Source organism: Panthera tigris, chromosome D4 (genome assembly GCF_018350195.1).
Source record: "Panthera tigris isolate Pti1 chromosome D4, P.tigris_Pti1_mat1.1, whole genome shotgun sequence".
In the NCBI taxonomy this organism is placed as follows: domain Eukaryota; kingdom Metazoa; phylum Chordata; class Mammalia; order Carnivora; family Felidae; genus Panthera; species Panthera tigris.
The window spans coordinates 79,023,544-79,046,458 of record NC_056672.1 but is presented as its reverse complement, the minus strand read 5'-3'; the positions used below and the strand labels follow the sequence as shown (position 1 = coordinate 79,046,458).

Below are 22,915 nucleotides of genomic sequence, written 5' to 3'. Positions count from 1 at the left end.
TAGAAGTATATATACTTGTACAGCTGCAGGCTTTAAAAAATTGTGCTCTGTCATTTTTCCAATTAGTGTTAAGGTCACAAAAATGCAATTCTGAAATGGTACAAGCGTTTTCTCCCCCCTCTTTTATCAGATACGATTCATTAGTTCAGTCCCAAGCCAGGGAGCTCTCCCTTCAAAGACAGCAGATTAAGGACAGCCATGGCATCTGTGTCATTTACCGTCGACATATGAACACCGTGATTAAGGCATTTGAGGAGTTGCTACAGGCCAGTGACGTGGATCGCTACGTGGCCGAGGGCTTCCAGGAGCAGCTGAATCAGTGTGCCGAGCTACTCGAGAAACTGGAAAAGCTGTTCCTCGACGGTAAGTAGGGCAGGGGCTTGCGAGTCTTAAGACATGGCATTTATCGGTCTAAGACTTCTTGGCAGTACTTAGCTCTGCTCTGATGAGGGGACAGCGGAGCCACACTGGCTGCTGTCCCTTCCGGTGACTGCTTCTAGTGGCTGGTGGTCCTCACTGCTCCAGACCCGGGGTCCGGCTGGGGAGGGACACCCCTCCAGTGCCCGCCACATGGCTGCTCCAGATTTTCAAGAGAAGATGGGAATCGGGATTTTTTTTTTTTTCGAGGGGGAGGAGGGTAAGAACTCTTGAGTTTTAAATGTTGGCAACAACAGACAAAACAAGCAAACAAAAAAACCCCAAACATTTATCAGTTAAAAAAAAAATCTATTCAAGGGTCAGAGGTGGTTTAGAGCAAGGATGAAAGAAAGCCTCTGCTAAACAGTCACTATGTGCTAGGCACTTAAATAGGGGCTGTTGCATTTAAGTAAAAAAATAATCATTTGCAATTCTTTTGAGACTAGAACAAGAATTCTCTTATACTCTTTACCCAGCTTCATCAGTTTTGCCGTATTCGCTCTGTCGTTTTCTCTCTCTGCGTGTATTCAGATCTTCCTCGATTTGTGATGGGGTCGCATCCCGGCAGACTCATCACGAGTTAAAAGTATCATAAGCCAAGAACGCATATAACACCCCAACCTCCCAACACCATCGCTTAGCCCAGCCCAGCTGAAGCATGCTCAGAACACCTACAGTAGCCCACTGTTGGGCCCTGTCCCCTCGCGCGGAGCCCATTTTATAGTGAGGTGTCGAGTACCTCGTGTTGTATGCCGAACGCCCTGCTGAAAGTGAGAATCAGAATGTCTGTGTGGGTCCAGAATGGTTGTATCAGTTATTTCCTCTCGTGATGATGGGGCTGACTGGGAACCACAGCTCACCGTCTCTGCCCGGAGCCAGGAGGGAGGATCGTGCCGCATGTCCCCGGCTCGGGAAAAGATCAAAATTCAGCATCTGCAGCACAGTCCTTACTGGGTGCCTGTTGCTTTCACACCGTCCCGAAGTCAAGACCTGTAAGCTGAACCATCATAAGTCAGGGACCACCTGTGTTTGCACGTATATACACGCATACGTATGCATATATGTGCGCACATACATTATTATTATTGTTATTTTCTAAGACTTTATGTTATGTTATTTTAAAATGGGCTTCACACCCAGCACGGAGCCCGATATGGGGCTTGAGCCCAAGGTTCTGAGATCAAGACCTGAGCTGAGATCAAGAGTCGGACGCTTAACCGACTGAGCCACCCAGGTGTCCCCCACCGCCCCCCACTGTTTTTTAAGATTTTATTTTTAAGTAATCTCTGCACCCAACGTGGGGCTCGAACTCACAACCCCGAGATCAAGAGTTGCACACTCCACCGACTGAGCCAGCCAGGCACCCCACATTATTATGATTATGATTGTTATCTTCTCCTAACCCTCTGAGGATGGATTGATGGTGTCCTGTCCTTTCCCCCTAGATGTGTCAGTGTGTGGCCCCTCACACTGGAGACACTCTCTTAGCCAAAACACCGCTGCTAAATTCATGACACAGTATCATCGTCTCATATACAGTCTATACTAAAATTTCGCTAATTGATTTCAATAATGTCTTTTATGAATTTTATTCCTGATTCTGTTCCAGGACCCACTCCCTATGTTACATCAAGTTGTCTGTCTCTCTGGTTTCCTTTAATCGGGGGTAGTCGTTCACCCTTTGTCTTTCATGACACGGACCTATTTGAAGAGTTCAGGCCAGTGCCCCAGTTTGGGATTATCTGTTTCTTTAGGATTAAGTTAGGAAAATTAGATGAGATTATGTGATTTGGGGAAGAATACGATGTTAAGTATTGTGTTCTCATGATATCGTGTTCACGAGGCCGCATGCCGTTAGTTTGTCCCGTTTTTGGCGAAAATAACTTTGACCGTTTGGTTGAGCTGATAGGCGTCAGGTTTCTCCACTCTAAATGACAACATTTCCCTGTGTCATATAGAAGCAATTAGTGGGAGGTACTTTGTAACCTTGTAAATACTTGTTCCTCTTCAAATTTGTACTCGAGGTTTGCACAACGTTCCTTGGCTCTGTTATTAATTAATGACTATGATGGTGGCCACCTGGTGGGTTTTTTTTTCCCTAATGTCGTTATTCTGTCTTCATTTCTTGTTAGATGGCGTCTGTAGAAGGATAAACTCTTCCTTTACCTGCCCTTTTTTATTCCTAGATTTGTTGTTTATTAGCAGTGTGGACTTAGTTTAGGTTCTTATTTTATTCAGGGGACTATTACTCATTCTGTCATTCATGCCGATGCTCAAATTGTTCCTCATTTGGCAAGTGGCAATTCCTTTTGACAGGTCTCCATCTTTTGGAGGAGCTTCCTTCTGTACATCTGTGCATCCTGGCACAAAAAAAGATGTTCCAGCCCCATTGATACTGTCCCTGCCCCTGAATCAGCCATTTCTCCAAGTAGCCCTGGTTCATCTTAAAGGAGAATGCTACGTAAAAACTATGATTTGGAGGGAGCGCCTGGGTGGCTCAGTCGGTTGAGCGTCCGACTTCGGCTCAGGTCATGATCTCGTGGCCCGTGAGTTCGAGCCCCGCGTCAGGCTGTGTGCTGACAGCTCAGATTCTGTGTCTCCCTCTCTCTCTGCCTCTCCCCCGCTCATGCTGTCTCTCTCTCTGTCAAAAATAAATAAACATTAAAAAACAACAGCTATGATTTGGGGCTGTGTAGGTTCATTGCTACTAGGGGATCATTGTTTCTAGACCCTTTAGCAGGCGGGACTAGAATATAGCTCACATGCGTACACGTGCATATATATAACAATATGTAATTTATTTTAAAAATCGTTATTTCACAGTGGGGCCTCCAATGCCAGTCCAGCCCACCGTGCCCTTTATTGCTGCTTCCACTTCTGTATTTGTGTTTCCTGTCTCCAACAGTGAGAATCCTGGCTCTCACATCAGTATATCCGCTCCTTTGCTTAGTCCTGTAAGACACACAGATAGTTCCAGAATTGCCCCATCCTTAGCACTGTGAGAAGCAAACCTACTAAGAGATCAGTTCTTTTAGTTTTTAGGCTAAGGGTATGTAGTCAGGTATTAAATTGAAAAGTTATTGGATTTCATTCTTTATGCAGTGTTGTTAGGATATTCATGTGAAATATAATTAGATTTATTTGTTTCCATTTGTGCTCAATTTTAGGGTTAGGGTTCCCCTCCCGTTTTTACTGATTTCATTTTATGTTTCGAATATGAAAAATATTAAGGTGGTTCTCAAGCTAAAACTTTCTCCATTGAAATTGCCTCTATGAAGTCATTATTTTTGTCCCTCTCCTTTATATCCATGAGTATGACTTTCTAGTTCCCCTTTCTCAAACCTTCGGGAACTGGGCTTTTAGGCATCCCAGCCTCTCCACGGAATGGGCATGTGCCTGAGACACTAACACCTTCCACTTTGCTAAATCCGGTGATCGCTTTTGGGTGGCACCTCACCCAAACTCACAGCAGTATTTTTTGGATGTGGCCCGTCCCTCCCTCCTGGGGGAAATCCTTTCCTCCCTGGGCTTCTAGGAGGACACCACCCAGAGCCAGTTCTCCTCCCACCCCACTGGCCGTACCTTGGAGGTTCTGCCTTCAACATGTACTGCAAATCTGACCGATCTCCCCTTCCTCATTGCTGCTGCGGCTCCAGTGGATTATTCCAGGCCTGGCCTCCCCGGCCTTCCGGCCTCCACCTGTGTCCTGCCACGGTCCATTTCCGTACAAGAGACAGAGTGATCTTTTCAAAATGTAATCAGGTCCTGTTCCTTCTGCTCAAAATCAAAGGCTTTCCTATGTGAGTTGTAACAGTTAAATAATGAGCATGAAGCCTTGACTCAGCGCTGGGTACATGGCTCCTATGCACTCCGTGCTTGCTAATAGCTATACCTGTTGTGAGCAGGGGGCTTACTCCTCAGAACAACCTGTTTTACTTGAGGAACTTAGCCTTACAGAGGAAAGTCAGTTGCTCAAAGTTATAACTGACTTGGTGAAACCAAGATTTGACCTTAGTTCTTCTGTCTTCGTACATACAAAACAGATGACTCACGAGGGTCCACCTATATTCAACTTAATTTCAAGATAGAACGTGGGATAGTTTGGGTTTCTGGGTCTAGAGAGCTTTTCCTGATTTTTTTTACAGAACCTAACAGCTCAGGCCTGTTGCACATTGATTGTCCTAGGACCAGCTCCCCAGGACCCTGAGGGCCAGGACACAGGAGCAGTTGACTTTTCCCAGCTTTGTGAAACCCACTTTCTTCTGACTAAGGGTTTCCAAATAAGCTAGTTTCCATTGTATTATTGGAGAAATAACTGGGTCCTCAAGATAGAGCTGTATCTTCCAGGCCCGAGGCGTTTTTCTGTTTGTCTCTCTTCTTCCTGCAAGCCCTCAACCGGCCTGAGGAGGTGGGAAGCCTGGGAAGCCGAGAAAGACTGCCTCTGGCACCAGCTGCCCTCCCTCACTCATCCACCTGCCCCCCTTGATTTATTTTTTAGTTATTTACCTTGACAAGCCCAAGGAGATCTCACTTCTTGTTTCTTGCTGGTTCTGGAAGTAGAAAGCACTTCAGGCAACACAAACACAGAACTTTATTTTCTTGTATACAAAAGGCGTAAAAGTCTCAGGTACCTCTCTCTAACTTCCTTTCTTAGTAAAATGTAACCAAGGTGGGTCTTTCTTGGATGCTATCCGAGGGGTCTGGCTCCTGCATTATGAAAGGAGCTTATTGTAAAGTAGTTTTATATTTGAGGTAATTGCATGGCATGAGTTCCTAAAAATTTTAAATATAACTTTTTTTTTATTAATACAAAGCAGTACTTGTTTATGGTAGAATAACAGATAAGCAAATACTCCTATAATTGCATTATATTCTGTATATTATTTATACAGCAAAAATGAACGCCCTGGAATTTATACTTTCAGTTCTGTTTTATACGTATATGTATTTTTTGTGGAACTAGAACTCTTTGCAGCCTTTCCCTCTGTCCAGTTGTAGATAATAAATCTTAACCTACATTGTAAGTTTTAGTGACTGCAGAGCATTCTTTTGTATGAATGTCCCGTAATTCACTTAATCATTTCCCGTTAGGTGGGCATTTAGATTGTTTCCAGTTTGGGGCTATTGAAAGAACACCATGCCGGAATCTTTGTATATATCCCTGCTTTCCTTTAACAATATTTAGTTGGTAGGATGATGGTGTGGTTTCTCACTTCTTGTAAGGATGAGAGCCGGGTGTGTTTTCTAGCTTCACAAGCTAGGGATTTCACTAGGGGTCCAGAACCCTGCAAGATTTCTCTGCCTCTGTGCATTTTTCTGAGATGAGGATCTGCAAATTTCAGATTCTAAAAGTGGGTTGGGAGCCAAAGTAGATGGAGAACTGGGGTTGCAGTCCCAGGTTTTCCACTGTGTCCTCGCCCAGAGTGCCCCCCAAGGCCAGTAGCGTAAATGAGGAGGACGGCGTTGTCGCCAGGAATGTCTGAGTAAGCACTGGGGAAGATGGTAGGAGATGGTGAGGTAGCCTCTTTCCTCCAGCAGCTCACCAGGTTTGTCAGGGTTTAGCCACGTGAATAGAAGGCAACCGCTGGGGTCCTTTCTCTTGACTCTCCTCTGCCTGCAGGAAGAACCTAAACTGTTCATTACTTTCAAGGCCTCCCACCGTCTGCCTCGTCTAGCCCACTACCATCTCGGTGGTGGTGGTGATGATGATGATGATGGGGAAGCCATGAGGAAGGCTGGTCTTTAGCAGCTGCATGTTGTATGCTAGGCATTGTTCTCAGCCTAGGAGAAGGTACGGTTCATCACCTTCATTTAAAATTGTTTTAATGTTTATTTTTGAGAGAGAGACAGAGAGCAAGCAGGGGAGGGGCAGAGAGAGAGGGAGACACAGAATCCGAAGCAGGCTCCGGGCTCTGAGCCGTCAGCACAGAGCCCGACGCGGGGCTCGAACTCACAGACTGCGAGATCATGACCTGAGCCGAAGTCGGACGCTTAACTGACTGAACCACCCAGGCGCCCCCATCATCTTCATTTAAGAAACAAGGAACAGAGAAGTTAACATACTGGCTCAGGACTGCACTAGGTGTAGCAGGGTCTGGATTTGAGCCCGGGCAGTTTGCTTCCACAGCCTGACCTCCTGACCGCCATGATGTGGTACTTCCCACACTCTTGTCACTTCGGGTGTCTGGTCTGTACCTCTGTGCTGTGGGCCTTGCTTGCAACTCCCCACTTCTGGGACTTTGTTCAAACCACTCCCTTTGCTAGCAGGCTTTCACTGTCTCTTCCCTTCTAGAAAGCTTCTAGGAAGCTTTCTTTGTTCACCCCAGGTGGAAGCAAAACTGTTTGGTTTTTTATTCTGGGTTGTTCGTAGATTGCACATGACAATTACGTCCGGCCTTGTGAAGGACACTCTGCCAGGGTGGACAGAACAGACCCTTTGGAGCCAGACAGACTTGAGTTCAAATCTCAGCTTTATGGTTCTCTTATCCCTTTCATGGTCAGATTTCCTCTGTGGGGGAGTACTACCTGTCTTGCGCAGTTATTTCTGAGGATTAAATGAGATTATTTCAAGTGTCTGGTATCCTGCCTGACCAATCTTGGGAGCTCAGGAGGTGACAGCAGTGATTTCTCGTGAGCATATTTTATTTCTTGACAGCATAAACTCCTGGAAGATGGGGACCTCGTCTTGTCCCGGCCTTCCAAACTAGGCCGGGGCCATACATGTGGTGCCCAGTCAGGATTTGCAGGCAATACTGCTAGTTTTGTGTGGTTTGGATCTTACGCTGGGGCTCCCTTCCATTCTGTGTCTGACTCTGTCTGACCCGCATAGTAGGGGCCTGGAGGGAGAGGTATCTCTGAGCTCGGAAGGGAAGTCTTCCAGGAGGAAGGGGTATTGGAGGGGTATTCCGTATTGGAAGGATTCATAGTTGATGGGGAGAGGTATTTTGGGAGCCGTAATGGGCATGCGGGGTCGAGTTAGCATGGTGAACCAGGCTCTCCAGTAAAATGGAACATTTTTCCTCCTAAGTAGCCCTGGGATCTGCCCTCCACGTAGCGCCTTAGCTGCTTCCTATCTGCATACAGCAGTCCTTTCCTGCCTCAAATATCTGTCTGTCGTTACCTCCTCTAAATTTGCCCCGATGGTCCAGGCTGGGTCACGTTCATTTCTTCTGTGTGCCCTCCCGTGGTATCCCGTGCTGTCCCTTGTCACAGCTCAGTAGTGTAATTGTCTTTTGGGTCTCTTGTCCCCACTCAGCTGTGAACTCATTGAGGGTCAGGTGGCCCCTCAGTCACCTCTGTATCCTCAGTGTCCAGCACGGGCACCGGGGGGAGAGTGTAAGCACGTTATACAAATTACTGGCGGACGGAAAGGAAGAAACATTTGGGCCGTGGAGGAGATGCCAGGCTATGATATTTGAACCGGGTTCTCTACGACCGATGGACTTTGAGCAAAGGCGTCCTGTTTCAAAAGAGGCCTCTCAAATGGAGGCAGCATACTCGATGGACCGGTGCAGGGAGGAGGGTGGGTCGGCCAGTCCTGCAGGTCCTGCGTGATAATTCTCGTGTTCACATGTGGAGCGGGTGACTAGACGCGTTTTTATTTGACAAGGTGAGGCCCCCGCCACGACCCAGCTTTTAGGCGTAGCGGTAAGATTTGCCTGAAAGATGGAAGCGGTGCCTTCATGCCACGCTCCCTAAGCTGTTGGAACAGCCGGACAGATGGTACCTGTCACCCGTGTGGAGCGGTTTCCACCGCGAAGTTCACCGCACCACTCGTAATGACGTCCCTGTGACTCCCACGCTAACCATTTGTCGTTTGGTTTTAAAGAACTCTGTTGTGGCTGGGGAATGGGCAGGATACAGTTGTTGAGTCCTTACAGACTCCTCGAAGACATCCTGTTTGAAGACACAGAAACTCGTGCTTTGGGTGGTCTCAGGACACTTCCTTCTGTGGTCGTGGATTTTATTAAGGAATTGAGGAGAGGTGTTTTTTTGTTGTTGTTGTTTTTGTTTTTGTTTTTTTTTGTTTTTTTGATAGTTACAAGATGAATTTTTGGTCGGAAGTCCCAGAGTGCTTAAAGCCTGCCCCCGACCAGTGGTACCCTGCCCTGTGCGGTTTCTGAGGCGTGTGTCTGTGCTCCTGGAGGGCGATTGCACGGTGAGGCAGGCTGTGGTGCTATCGTGTGCTAGGCTGGTACGTGTAGACTGCTGGGCCCCTTGGAGAGCCGGGCTGGGCAGATGGGCCATCCTCAGGGTTTTAGGGCCAGAATCTTACCGGCTGAATGTTGGTAAGCAGCCCTGTGCAGGTGCGAGATGGAAAATGCCGAGTTGTTCTTCTAACAGCACTTGTCGCTGCCCGTTTACGGGGGTCTTGCCGCCCGGGACTGCAAGTCAGCGTCTTGGAAATAGACCCAGTCAAATGGATATTTCCCCTCTTGACCAGGAATGTAGAAGACAGAAAGGTGGAACCCGTCCACTGTGGTAGGGGCCTGTCAACCTCTCTCTGCCTTTTGGGGAGCCACAGTGTCACTGCATTTTTGATCAGGATGTAACCAAGAGGATCAAGACCTAGTTTTGTGGTTGAGCTAGCTCTGGAGTATCTCTGAATCCTTTGCTTCACTGGAGCATGTGTTCAAGTAGGTGATCGAGTGAGTTGAGCAGAGGAAGAGGGGCCACATCACACCTTCTGGATTCGCACCTCTTTTCTGTACAGTGGAAATCCTGCCACTGTTCCGGACGGGGTCAGTGTCAAGGAGCCATCTTTGGGGCCGGGCACCTGATCTCGGGGGCCTGGCTGGCCCTCTCCCAGTGCCCGCCAATGCCCTGATCCAGGGGCCTGGCTGGCCCTCTCCCGGCGCCCGCTGATGCCATGCCATGGCAGGTGACTCTCAAGCCCTCGGGACATCGTGCTGGCTCTCGGTGCCCGTGGCTGTGCTGCTGGGGTGTTGAGGGGGCCCCGAGAGCAACACCAGCCGGCCCCGGGAGCACGTGGTGGGGACCACAAGGCACGAGGCAAACACACGAGGCTCCGGGTGCTCCTTTCCTCTGCGCTGTGGTGTTCGAGAACTTTCCCTTTTAGGAGTAGTTTTGAAAATGGTATGTGTGGGTGCACTTTAATTATAGTCTCATGTTTCAAGTACGGCCACAGAAGGGTTTGTTTTTTCCTTTAGCCACACGTTAGCTTCTTCAAAGAGCTCATCCCAGGCTGCAATTTCCAGAGTTCTGAAGTATTTTTAACATGAAGTTGTTAGTCTCTTTGAAATCTGGGCTCCCGTGTTTCCTTTCAGACAGCAAACGGGGCCGTGCAGGGGGAGCCGAGCGTCTTCTTCCCAGCTACGTTTCGAGCTTTATTTTGTTGTCTTTCCCCATTTCTTGTAGTCATTCCCCTGCTGCAGGCGCTGGCTTACTCAGCTGCACTCACATACTCCTCTGCCTGCTAATCCCACTTCTGAGAGTCTTTCCTGAGGAAATCATTTAAATGCAGATAAAGCTGTATGTACAAAGATGTGTATTTCCTTTATTTATAAAAGTGCAAAATTGGAGATGACCTAAATGTCAGATAAAGGGACCGGCAGAAACTGGTACATGCGTGCCTACAGTGGAATATTAATGCAGCCATTAAAACCTATGTTTCTAAAGCAAATTCAGTAAGAAAAATGCTTCTAATAATAAAATTCGAAGGGAAAACAATTAAGCCCCAGTGCAGTGTCACCCAGGCCAAAACGCGTGGGAAAAAAGGATGGAAGGAAGTCCATGGCATGTCTGTTGTAGGTACCTGGAGGACGGTCATGTTCTTTTTCTTGTCTCTGTTACCCGTTTCCTGTAATGAGGATATATTCTGTTGAGAGTTTTAGAGAAGGAAAAAGAGCATGCACCCAGCAGTGCCTTTGTGATCGCTTTTTAGACTCAGGGCTGTCCCGTCCCTCCAGAACTGGTGCCAGAGCAGTGATGAAGGAGGAGCCTGTGGTCTGAATGTGTTCTCGGTCATCCTACTTTAAATACCCGGGATTGTTAGAAAAAGCGTTTAAACAAATGGAGCAGGGCCTCTGCAGATGTATGAGTCAGAGATTATTAGGGATCACTTGGGGTTGGTTTGTTTGTTTGTTTGTTTGTTTGTTTTTTAATGTCTTCCTTCTTCTTGATGTTCTTTCTGCTTCCAGGGAAATCGGTTGAAGTGGAAATGAGCTCCCAGAATGAACCGACGGAGAGGTGAGTGTGTGGCGTCCGGGAAGAAGACGGCGGTTGGTCGGTCTGCTGGGTACACTGTGGCTCCCTCCCGTTCAGCGAGTCCCCTGCCTCTTGTACGTAAAGCGTAAACACCTGTGAAACTGACGGTGCCCTCGCAAAGCGAGCAGTTTACGCTGTGTTTCCCGCAGCCTTCAGTCAGTTGTTTTAGGTCATTCGTGGCATTTCTCTGTTAGGTTCTGTGACTGGGACGACACGTTCCTTCTGCCGGCCCCTGGGTACCTGCAGGCTAAACGTCACATGCCTTAGCCTGACGCTTGAGGCCCTCCTCGGTCTGACCCGTCTTTCTTTCTGTCATGTTCCCCGTGCTGCGGTCTTATCTGACCTGTTGCTGTTCTCCAGCCCGTGCCTGGACACGGGCCGTATGCTCGACTTCCTGTTGTAGTTTGGAAGTCCTTCAGCAGAGTCGGCGTTCGTGGCGATGAACCTGGCTCTCCCCGGCGCCCCCGTCTCTCTACGACTTCCCGGGATCAGCGATTCTTCCTGTAGCATTTGGCACCTCGTCACATTGTAGCACTTACCACATGGCCATGTGACGCTTCCTGCATTTACCTTCCCGCTCCCAGAATTCCCCGGAACGGGAAAGCGGCTAACGTATAACCGGGTGTTGGCGTGTGTCCGCTGCTGCCCTAGGCATCCGCGTTCATTATTTCTGACCCTAGGAGGCAAGCATTGTTGTTCCCATTTTAGGGAGGGTCAGAGTTGCATGCTTGCCTTGAAAAGGCAGAGCTGGAGTTTGAACCTGAGTCTGTCATACTCCTGAGGTCTTATTACCGCAAATTGCCTTTTTGGGGACAGAGACTGTGTCTCGAATTCCAGCCCCAAGTGTGTAGCGTATAGTTGGAATTCACAAAACGTTCATGGAATAAATGTATACTTTCTTAGTTTGCCTCGATGGCCCACAGGGAGGGTCAAGGTGTCGTCCTCCTCTGTTTACTGGTTAGAGGTTCTGACTGTTGTTAGTGCTATGGGTATTTCCCTCCTCTTTGGAGCAGCGACCCTTTGGGCTTCTGGGGCTAAGATAAAGAAGTAGAGACCAGTCTGGGGTGCAGAACTGTAGATTTTATGGGCCTGTCGAAGGCCACATCATCAGAGGGAGCAGGTGGGGAGGCATCACCGCTCACCGGAGGAGGTTTTAATCAGAGCTTCTGTGAGTTCGGAAGAAAACCCCTTTCCCACTGTAGTATTTTTGCAGATCCCTCCCGGCTCGACCCTCCGCTCCCATCCTTCTCATAATGGATCACATTGCAGTGGCGGGCTGTGGAGAGGGCAAGCAAGGCCTCCAGGGTGGAGGCGGTCGTAACTGAGAGCTAAAGGATGAGGCCAGGGGCAGGGATTGCCGGAGAGTGTCCGTGTGCGAGGCGAGGGAGACGTGGCCCTGCGAGCTGGTGCCGGGAACGTAAGGGTCAAGGCCAGAGGACAGGCAGGGCCTTGCTGGACTGGTCCTCAGATTCTCTGTTAAGAGCGCAGATTCTGTGCTGCAGGAAGAGGGGAGTCTTTGAAGGAGGGTAAGCTGGGGCCAGGCAAGAGATTTGCTGTTGTGAAAGACGCCCGTGGTTGCTTGGAGAATGGGCTGCGGGGCGGGGGGGGGGGGGGGGGGGGGGGGGGGGCGGTGCGTGGAGCCTCTTTCAGCCCCCTTAACCATGTGTCACCCTTCCTGTTTCCGACAGGTTTGTTTCTTTTCCTTCTGTTCTGCCTTTTTCAGCTGTAGGCTTAGCGCTCACACGGGTCACTCCTAAGCTAATTAAATGGGTGCCCTTGGCCCATTCGGCACTTTGGCAAGGCAGCGACAAGCCCGTGCGTCCATCACACTGTCTGGGTGAAGTTGCATCTGGTGTTTACCTGTTAATGAATGCGTGGCAGCTCCGGAGTCCTTTGCTCTTGTCTGAGCTCATGAATAATGAGACAAGAAGTAATAGGAAAAAGTGGGAGAAAAAAAAGAGCTTAAATTAAGGAGCTTATCTATAATGGAGATTCAGGTGGGCTTTTCGCAGAGTTCAGGGTGTTCTTCCTTATGGCTTAGGTGGCTCTTGGCAAATACAGGTTAATAACCAGATGATTGCCAGAGTGGTGGTTTTGGGACCTGCTTGGAGGCCGTGAGGGTTTTGAGAGTTTTAAACCCATAAGGCCTCTTCATGGGTTTGAAGTGGCCTCCCACTTTCTCCTGGGGTCCCAGAGCCAGACAGACCTGGGTTCAAGTGTGAGCTCTGCCACTAAGAAGCTGTGAGACAGTGAGCAAGCTTGTGATGCGGCTCAGTCTCCCCAGCTCTGAATGAGGATGGTCGTCCCTGCCTCAGAGGGTTTCTGTGGGGACCAGGTAAGGTAGTACGTCTAACATGCCTGGTACAGAGGGAGCCCTCGATAAGCAGCTGCCTTTGACCCGTGCTCTTTCTTAGGCTCCCTCCCATAAGCCACATAGTGGCTCCCCCTTCACTGGCTCCAGACTCAAGCCCACGGAGTGCTTTTTGTTTTTAGAGCGTCCTCACTAAAAACTGCTCTGGGGAAGCAAAAGGGCTCCAAAACAAAGTTGTAAATACGGGGAAATGACAAGGGGCCAAGTGATCTTAAGTGTTTGTTCCCAAGTCATGGTCCTGGCTTGGAATCTTAGTGTGGGAAACGATTTCTCTTTCAATCCCTATGGTCAAGGATTGAGGAAGACAATTTAACCTACCAACACATCCTGCCTGAGTCTCCTGAGCCTTCTGCCTCTCACGCGTTGTCCGACTGTGAGATGTCCGAGAAGTCCTCCGGCCTCTCCCGAGACCAGAAGCAAGACAGTGAGACCGGGAGGACCTCGGTAATGGCGAACCATTTTTCTCAAGGTAAGCTGAGCTTTGCTAAGCACTTCAGATGCGGCCAAGGTTTCCTGGTTTAAACAGTAATTTGCCGTCTTGCCTGAGTAAGCAGAGCGTAGTGACATTCGAATATTTGTCTGATGAAAGGAGATCCTGGCAGGGCCAAAGCTGGTCATTCAGACTATCATTTATCACCAGGGAAAGCTGCGGTTGTTGAAAGTGTTGGTGATTGGGGAAGAGTCATTTTTATTTCTTAATGATGACTTATTACGTGATTTGCCATTTCCTCGTGCTTCTGACAGTGGCAGAAAACAGGCTGGAAAGCAGAGGTTATGTGTCTGTTCCAAGTGTGGTTAATTTCCTGGTGTTCCTTTCAGACGCTTTCCGAGGCACTGTCGCTTTGAAGACTCTTGCTTTGAATCGTACAGATTCCCCAGAGCACCTAACACCCCCCCCCCCGCCCCCACCACCCACCATTTGAACATTTTGTACTTCTGTCAATCTGCAGTATTTCCCTTTAGTGTGTGACCCTTCATCCTTCGGCTCAGTCCCTTGTCCTGCCTCTGACTGTGACCCATGGGCTCAGTCGGTAGAATCAGTCTCCCAAGCCTCCGTCTACCCGAGCTCCCTTTTACCTCTTCTGCATTTACAGTCTTCATTACCTCCTGTTGGGTGTTAGGGAGGGATTCATGTTTATAAGTCAATGTATTTCAGAAGTTCGAGGGATAATATAGGTGAGGGATTGGCAAATTTTTCCTGGCAAAGGCCAGATAGTAAATATTTTGGGCTTTGGGGAGCATATGGTCTTTGTTGTAGTTACTCAATCCTGTTGTTGTAGCAGAAAGCAGCCATAGACAAAATGTAAATGAGCGAGTGTGGCTGTGTTCCAATAAAACTTTATTTACCAAAACAGGTGGTAGGTGGGTTCGACCTAGGAGCTGTGGTTTTCTGACCCTTGGTATACATTCTGGACCTCAGCTGACATCCTTTGGTCTCTCCTTTCTTCCAGTGGTTGTTTGCAAGACACCCAGAGTGGACCCAGAGCACGAATCAGACACTGGCACCTCCATTCTAAAAGCTTTTGCTGACACCTGATCACATAGAACGTGGTTTTCGAAAATCAAAATCTTTTTTAGCAACAGAGCTCCACCCCCCTTTTTTTCAGATGAAACTTTACATGGAGGCCAAACATGTGAAAGGGCTACAGGTAGAGCCTTTATCCTCCCTGGTGGCTTCTGAGGCTTCTCTAGGATACCCCGAGCCCAGAGGAGCACAGTCTGAAAACATACCTGGAGCATGGAATATACACGTGTGATATAACTGAGGTGTTACCTGGGTTCTTCTAGTAGCCAGTTACCTAGATTTGCCTTCTTTGGATCTCTGGCTGTATCCCTGTGTGACTTCTGTGAGTTTTGTGTACTAGGTCTCTCTCGGTTATTTCTGGCTCTTTGATCTGCCTTCTGCTGATTTGGGTCAGACGTATGAGTTGTTTCCTTGTCCTTATTTGCACTTCCTTCTGTACTGTATCAACCTGGCATGGAGCTCAGTCCCTTTCCAAGAACCCCCGAATCGACTCCTACAAGGCCTTTGTGGGAGAAACATACTTGATTGAGGGCTTGAGGAATTATAAGGCAGTGGGGGGTTATAGCGAGCAGGCCAGATCATTTAATGGGAATGTTTGAGATCTCTGTTCTTTCAAACCCATCTGATATGGTGCTGGGTACCTCTCTCTGCTATCTCTCGCCTGCCCCTCTTTTTTCCTACCCTCCCACATGTCTGCACCCCCCCCCCCCCCAGCCAGCCTTGGTTTATTTCCAATATAGAACCGTTTAGGCATCTCCTTTACGTCTCATTATTCTGGGCACCCCTGACCTTGGGCTTATCATGCCCTCCCGGTGAATTTACCAAGCACTTTCCTGAATGGGGACAGTGTTCTCTGGAGCCCTCCTAATACACTTCACTTTTAGCTTTTTTGGTTTGCTTCTCTTCAGACTTTTGGTCTCTGCATCTGTTTTTCCTTTTGTCGTGTTTTTATTCTAAGTAGAGAGATAATTTAAGGATTTTTCCTTTTTTCACTTGACATTATATCATAAGCTTTCTGACATGTTGTTACATAACATCATTTTTAGTGGCTTTAGAATATAGTCCGTTGAATGGCTGAACTGCAGTTTTCCTTATGTTCCCCCGTTGCTGAACATTTCAGTCCTTTCTAAAATTCCACAATTACGAACACTGCTGCAAGGGAGTATCTTTGAACACGAAGCTTTCTTTCTCCTTATTTTGGGGCATTTTCTTCTCCTCGATTCTGTGAAGTGGAACTCCGAGGCCAAAGATGCACACGCGGGTTTTAGCGGTTGCTTCTTGCAGGATTTTTGGCTTTAAAGAGTTCGCGTTCGTCAGAAGGATATTTATTAGTTGTAAGAGGGACAGCTGTTTTTCTCCCGTTTCGTAAAGATGAGTGTCGTGTTTCCCCCTCTCGGTTAGGGCTGCATAATTAATAAGTGGTGTCCAGTTCCACTGGGGCTGTTTCCTTAAGCCCTAGCGATGCTTCCAGCCCCTGGCCAGACTCAGCGGGAGGTGACGCGGGCCGATGGCTGCCTAGCGCTGTTACCCCAGAAGCCGGCAGCGGGTGATGCAGATCTAAACCCGCGCGGAGGACTGCGGTCGAAATAGAGAAGTTCCCGCCTCACTCCGTCCTGACTGGCCGCCGGCAGATTTGCGAGGCAGCCAGGCAGGGACGGGAGGTGCCACCAGGACCTGGCTGCCCCGGCTGCGGGCTGCGGCGAGGGCCTCGCACGTTCCACCAGATGACTGGCCGCACTTCCGGCATTAATCGAGATAGCTGAAGGCCCGGGAATTAAGTCACCTCATAAACATTCAGATTCATGGCAGAATTACTATTTAATTAGGAAAAGATCTGTAACATGGTGCTACTTTTAAATGAAAGTCATTTTGGAGGAATTAAAACTGGGTCATAACATTAGTCTAATGTTTTAAAACAAACATTACTAAGACACACTGAGTGTACCCTAATTGATGAATTAAAGACATTAGTTTTGCCTTTGGATACCTAATGTGGTTAGGCTTTAGATCCTGATTCTAGAGTGTACCTCGAGATTGCAACTGTGTCTCCTCCTTTCTTTGTTCAAGTGAGATGTGGCAGAGGCTAGAAAAATAGGACATGCTCAGTTTAGAACATTTGAGAAATTTAAATTTTTTACATCTTATTAAATGTTATATTGAGATACAGTGTAGAAGTTTTGAGAAACCTGAAATCTAACACCCAAAGGCAACTGCTGTCAATATTTAGGTATCTTTTCTTTTTTGTGTGTTTATGTGTCTTTTCTGCCTGTAAACTTTTAAATAGAGTTATAATTGTGCTGGATAATCCATTTTGTATCTGTGTTTTTCTGCGATATTACATGGTCCTCGTGATAGAATTTCAGTAGCTGTGTCATATCGCGTCACGGTGGATGTAACACAGCTTACTTAATAATCTGAGTTATTTTCAGTTTTAAGTGCTCCGTATAGTGCTGAAGATTAACATTTTCATGCATTCTGGCACATGGTTGTCAGCATGTCTGGTGATCTCTTTGAATAGATTCCTAGAAGTAGACTTATTTGGGGAAAGACATTGGAAAAGAACCCTTCTACGGCTAATGATAAAAATAGTTCCCCAAAGTCACGCACATTTATATTCACACGAACAGGATGTGCCCTTGAGAGTACCCTTCTTACAACTTTCACTAGCACCGGGATTATCATTTTGCTTTGTGTTTAAGTCTTAAATTAGTAAGTGGCAAATGGATAAATATATTCCTTCCGGAGAATTAGTCTCAAAAATATCTGGATTCATTATGAAGGTAGTTTAATCAACTCTCAGGCAATTCAGGCAGACTTGAAAGTGATCTGTTAGTTTCACCATAAGGAAGATTTTAAATTAATATTTGATATTTAGAAGAATAAAGGGCTGCATTACAGCTAGCATTAAAATTGTATGGAATATAATTTTTCCATGTGCTGTAAAGCCCCCTCCTTGTGGAGGGCTGCAGAGAATCATTACAGAGCTGTGTCTGTGGGCTGTGGTCACCATGCCTGGGAAAAAATCGCCAGTTACTGACTGACTCAACACATCCCGCACGATTTAGAATTTCAAGATCGTGGCATAATCTGTAAATTATTCCATTTGTTGGGGGCTTCAGACTTTAAATTAAAAATACTCTCCTTCCCGTAGACTTAGTAATGGAACATATACAAGAAATTCGAAGCTTGAGGAGACGTTTAGAAGAATCAATCAAAACAAACGAGAAACTTCGGGGACAACTGGAAAGGCAAGGGTGTGAATTTGATCAAGGTAAGGGAGGACCTTGTCGCCAGCCTGCCTGTGCTTCATCCGGGAAGGGACTCCGGTTACGTTTGCCTGGATAAGCTTTCCCCATGTTGGGGAGAACTCACCCCGGTGGCCAGAGAGATTTCCGCTCAAATCCTGACCTCACCGCTCACCTCCACGGTGACCTCACTTAACGTTGCGGAAATACTGTAACGTGTTAGTTACAAGTACTGTGTTCATGACGTGGGGACGATAATCCCCGTTTTATCCTGGTGCGATGAGGATTGAGTGAGCTAACTTCAGCAGGGTGCCCGCACGGTCCCTGGCACGGAGTGACTTCCCAGGCACTGAACGAGTCCGCCGGCCCCTGCACCCTGGATTGTGCTTGGCTCCTCATGTGACGTCGGTGGCTGTAGAGAAACAGATAGGGGGTTTTAAAATAAAACAGAGCGGCGTTTCATCTTTTTGTCAGTAATGGATTTTAAAAAGTATTAGCGTGTAGGCAGTTTGGTGAGAGTCTCACACGCCCGTTCCCAGGTCGCCATTATTCCTGCGTAAACACAGTTAGATCTGAATGGAATATTCTTCCATGCGGAACTTAAAAATGGGTTTTTCCGTAGGGAAGACATTCACATGGTACAGAACTTAGTACCTCCGTTCTGTGCCCATCCATCCTCTTCTGGCTCCTCTCCTCCCGCCTCTGGTAGGTGTTTTCCACATCCTTACAGTGGTTTTTCAGTGCAAATGCAAATATATCTTCTTACTCTTTCCCTCGCCCAAAAGGTAGAATACTTTATGCCTGTCCCTGTTTTCCTTGAACAGAATATTTTTGGACATCTTTCCTTGTTGCTCCAAAGAGATTGTTTTCGTACCTGAAGAATGTGCCTTGGGAGCAGCTTTGTGCCCTGGGAAAGAGCCCGAGTTTGCTTGGGAGATGGACTGAGCTGAGTGTGGACCCCGGCTCTTCCGTGTATCAGCTGGGGGGCTTTTGGGCAAGCCACCCCACCTCTCCCGGCTTTCATTATTGTACAAAACAGAGTCATCGTGAGATTTCGATAAGGCAGTGCTCTGAATAGGGCGTTGCTCTGTGCCTCACTCAAGACGTGGTTGTTTTCTTTGCCATTATCATGTTATTTCACTATTTTATTTTGTACAACGTTATTAGTTGGACATTGCAAAGCTCGGCAACAAGTGGGGACGCAAACGTTTTTAGAGATTAAATCACGGCGTTCTAGAAAGATGAACTCCGTAGAAGCACTTGAGTCCTTGGACCCCTGGTCTGTCGTAGCCATCAGCCTGGAAGGATCTTTCCAGAGTACTGTATGTGCTGCGGTGTGCGAGATAAACAGAGTGGACCCACCCACGCCTCCCTCTCCCTCCCTCCCCCACTCTCCACACCACCCCGCATCCTGCTCCCTCCCTGTCTCTCACCCCCAGAGAAATTGATTAACCTGAGTTATTAGTCCTGTCAAACCCTGGGAAGAAATACATGCCTGGACCCTTCACATTCACTCTTGGTAATGCCTGAATTAGATTCATTCTGTTTTACATTTTTCCTGGCAAATCCAATTATAGAATTATTTGGGGGCTCACATGGCCACCAGCTACAACGGAGCTGGCAGTTGCTCTGGAGAGTAATTCACTCTGATGGGAAGGTTTACAAAAAAGGCATTCATAAAGTATTTACGCTGGTGGCTGGTGGAAAGACGCGCTGTTCTCACCTTGTCTTCACAATCTCTGAAAAGACAAAGAAAGAAAAGTGGCTCCGCCTCCCCCCTGCTGTGAGTCGTTCATCTTGGGAGCGGCTTTGAGAAAGGCCTGGCTCCTTGTGATTGGAGGTGGAATATTGTTAAAACTGTCATCTCACGTGGTAGCTTGTCACCAGTTACGGGAAGCTGGTAGTGACGCCTTCAGAGGAAAGACTGGCCTCTTACCTCAGCACTGGACCCCGCTGGCTCGGGCTCTGTCAGGAGCCCTTCTCTGGCCTGGGTCTCCCTTTGAGAAGCGACCACGCTAGCTGTGGTCAGAGCAGACTTCTTCTGCAGAATGTTTCCTGTTCATCCAGATGGCTGTTTGGTCCTGTTTTGGGCTCTAGCCTATCATCAGTTATGATATTAATACAGACGGTAATAGCAGTAATAATACCAACATTGATCATTTTTATTGGGCTCGTGGAGACTTGGGGAAGTTGTGTGACGTACCTGAGGTCATACAGCCGTTAAGAAGCCAGAGCCATGATTCAAACCCAGGTGTCTCTGAAAAGACGGCAGAGTTCATAGGGGAGAGACATACGTGAATGAAAAAATGGCATGACATTATGATTTGTGAGTCATTAACCCGAGGAAAGGGAGTGCTGTCGTGCAGAAAGACCGTGGAACATTGGCTTCTGGGAGGCCTGATGTCATAGCTTCCTTACGGGGAGTTTGAACGTTACAGGGAATCCTTTGTGGACCAGGATGCTTTCAGCTGCGGAGAGCAGAATATGAGGAAAAACCGGTGTGGACAATGGGGGTTTGTGTTGTCTTCCATAACAAGAAATGCAGATGCAGGCAGTTCCAAGGCAGATTTAATGACTCCGTGAAATGATAGCAGGGCTTGGACTTAGTATCTGTGATGGCCGCAGTCACTATAATACCGCATCCTCTCAGGACAGTGTCCAAAGCACGGGGACGAAGATGGTGGGGCTTCCCCCTGCTCTGCTCTTTTCATCCGGGTGAGAAACCTTTCCCAGAAGCCTCCAGCAGGCTTCCCATCACGTCTCGTTGACCGGAAGCGGCACCTGGCCGTGTTCTAGCTGCGCCGGGGTCTGGGAAAGCAGGCTCTGGCATGTTGGCCGTGTGGTGTAGTAAGGAAGGTGGGGGGAGGGAGGCACCTGCCTGCCTCACGCGGAAAGCCCTGTGCTCTGCAGAGGGTAGGTAGCACGTCCCCACGCTCTGGACATTACACAGGGTGCAGTGCAGAAAGCTGAGGTGGAGGGAGTGTCAGAGCAGCTGTCCGGCCAGAGGAAGGAGTGGGATTTTCGGAGAGAGACCACAGCCTGGGCAGATATTTACAGACGAGGAAACTGGTCAGAGTTTGTAAGTGACCTCAACCCCGGTCTCTCTGGCTGTGGACCCTGATCTTTGTTGTATTAAATACTCAGAGGCTGTGAGCTTGAGCTGAGAGTTGAAAGACAACTGTGATTTTGACAGGTGAAGAAGGAGCTGGGCATTCTAGGCCCAGAGAATAAAGACCTCACGACCTCACTGTACAGGGTCTGGGAGATGTGTGACCGCACGGTATGTGGGGGCACAGAAGTAGCTCAGTTTGGCGGCATCCGAGGCCACTAGAGTCCAGGGTAGAGAGGGAGCGGGCTGTGCGTGAGATTGGAGTGAAATAATGGAGGTCTGAAGTTTGGGCCTCGTGTTTGGTTTGTCTGTCTTCGCAGCGGAGGGCCGTCAGGTGTTTCTGAGCAGGGGATAACCTGAGTGGACTGCGTGCCCCCCACTGGCAGAGTAGCGGGGGGGGGCAAGGTCAGGGCGTAGTGATGAAGCTTGAACTACAGGGACGGAAAAGAGTGGGCCGGCATCCGAGGCGCTGGTGAGGAAGAGCCAGCGGTCGTGATTGCCTGCTTGGGCAATGCCAGAGAGTGGTGGTTAGGATGACTCCAGGTTTGCAGCTCAGATTAGGGGTGGTGGTGACAACATCTATAGGAGCAGAAACAAGCAGAAGAGGGCAGCTTTGGGAGGTGAGGGAGGAAAGGGGAAGACTTCAGCTTTGGCTCTGGGGCCCGGGAGCTTGTCTCAGCGGAGAGGTCTACTGAAGGTGTGGACCCCAGGAGAGACATCCGTGGAGGTTAAGACCGTCACCCACTCACCTTCTTTCACCCTTAGGGCAGGTAAGAACGGGAGGGGGTGCCTTTTGCCTCCTCTTTAATAAGCTCACTCTTATTTCCCTCTGGACTCTTGTGATACCTCATCTGCTTCACTGAAGTCATTTCCATTGCATATTGTGTTTCCTCCTCGTTTAAAACTGTTTTCTAGAAAGTTCCGTGCATACTGACCTGGCAACTATCCATAAATCACTTCACATGTGTGTTTTTATAGGTTCTACGAACAGTTTGGCTTATGGATCAGAGCTGCATAATTCTCTGACATCAGAGATCTGTTTCCTGAGGAAGCAGAACCAGGCTCTCAATACAATGCTCTCCAAGGGATCCAGAGGTAGGAACTAACGGAGCCATCTGCCGGCTGGAACCCCACAGCCCTCTGTGGCGTGGGAAGAATGCATTGGAGTCTGACCAACCTAGGTTCAAATTCTGTGGCTCTGTGACTTTGCGCAGGTCCCTTAACCTCTCTGAACCTCAGTATTATTAGCTGTAAAATAAGAGTACCTCAGGGGGCAGTTGTGACGGTTATCTCTGTGAAGCCCTTAGCACAGTGTCTCTAATAAGTATACAGCCACCTCTCGTTTGCCTCAGTTTACGGTGGAAGAGAGAAAGGCTAGAAATGCATTACTCTGACAAAATCTCATCCAGAGACTCCCTACTATCAGGGAGGTTTTCTAGTATTTCTTAGGAAGATCCTTTCTCTTAATTCTTTCTTTTTGGAGCTTAGTCCCCAAGAGCTTTCACCTACAGTATCTCTCAATACTTAAGATGTTTCTGGAAGGAGGAATTATCAGTCCTGTTTTATAGGTAAGAAACGGAGGCCTGGGGAGTTGACCGGCCTGTGGTCCCTTGTCTAGAAATGGGCAGAGCTGGACGTGGGTCAGCGTCTCTACTTTCCCTAGAGGATACTGATGCGGCTGTTGTCTTAAGAGACAGAGTCCAGGCTTGTGCAGATCATTCATTCACTCAGCAAACATGTTAGGGCCTGTGTAGATCGATACAGAGATGAATCCCTCCCTCGAGGGACTTGTGGTCTGATGGGAGAGGCAGCCAGGCAGCCCGTGGCAGGCCAGCATGAGGATCAGGCTTGACAAGGGCAGGCTCAGGGAGCACAGCACCCAGGAGAGGCTCGGCTTCAAGAGCTCAGTCCAGAAGGCTCAGCAGGGATTAGCCAAGGTGCCTAAGATTTAGAAGAGCCAGGGCCTTTTAAGTAGAAGAAAGAGAGCAGACAGAGGCCTGGGGATTAGTGGCAGGGAGAGT

At 48.2% G+C, this 22,915-nt stretch overlaps 1 protein-coding gene across 1 annotated transcript in view; it reads left to right on the top strand.

Annotated features, from left to right (window-relative positions):
* CDK5RAP2 (CDK5 regulatory subunit associated protein 2) overlaps positions 1-22,915 on the top strand; it is a 169,608-nt gene that overhangs the window by 126,345 nt on the left and 20,348 nt on the right. Inside the window, exons 27-31 of the mRNA XM_042965100.1 lie at positions 131-363; positions 10,578-10,626; positions 13,309-13,484; positions 17,692-17,811; positions 21,873-21,989. Of these exons, the coding sequence (XP_042821034.1) occupies positions 131-363; positions 10,578-10,626; positions 13,309-13,484; positions 17,692-17,811; positions 21,873-21,989 (695 nt within the window). The remainder of the gene's footprint in view (positions 1-130; positions 364-10,577; positions 10,627-13,308; positions 13,485-17,691; positions 17,812-21,872; positions 21,990-22,915) is intronic.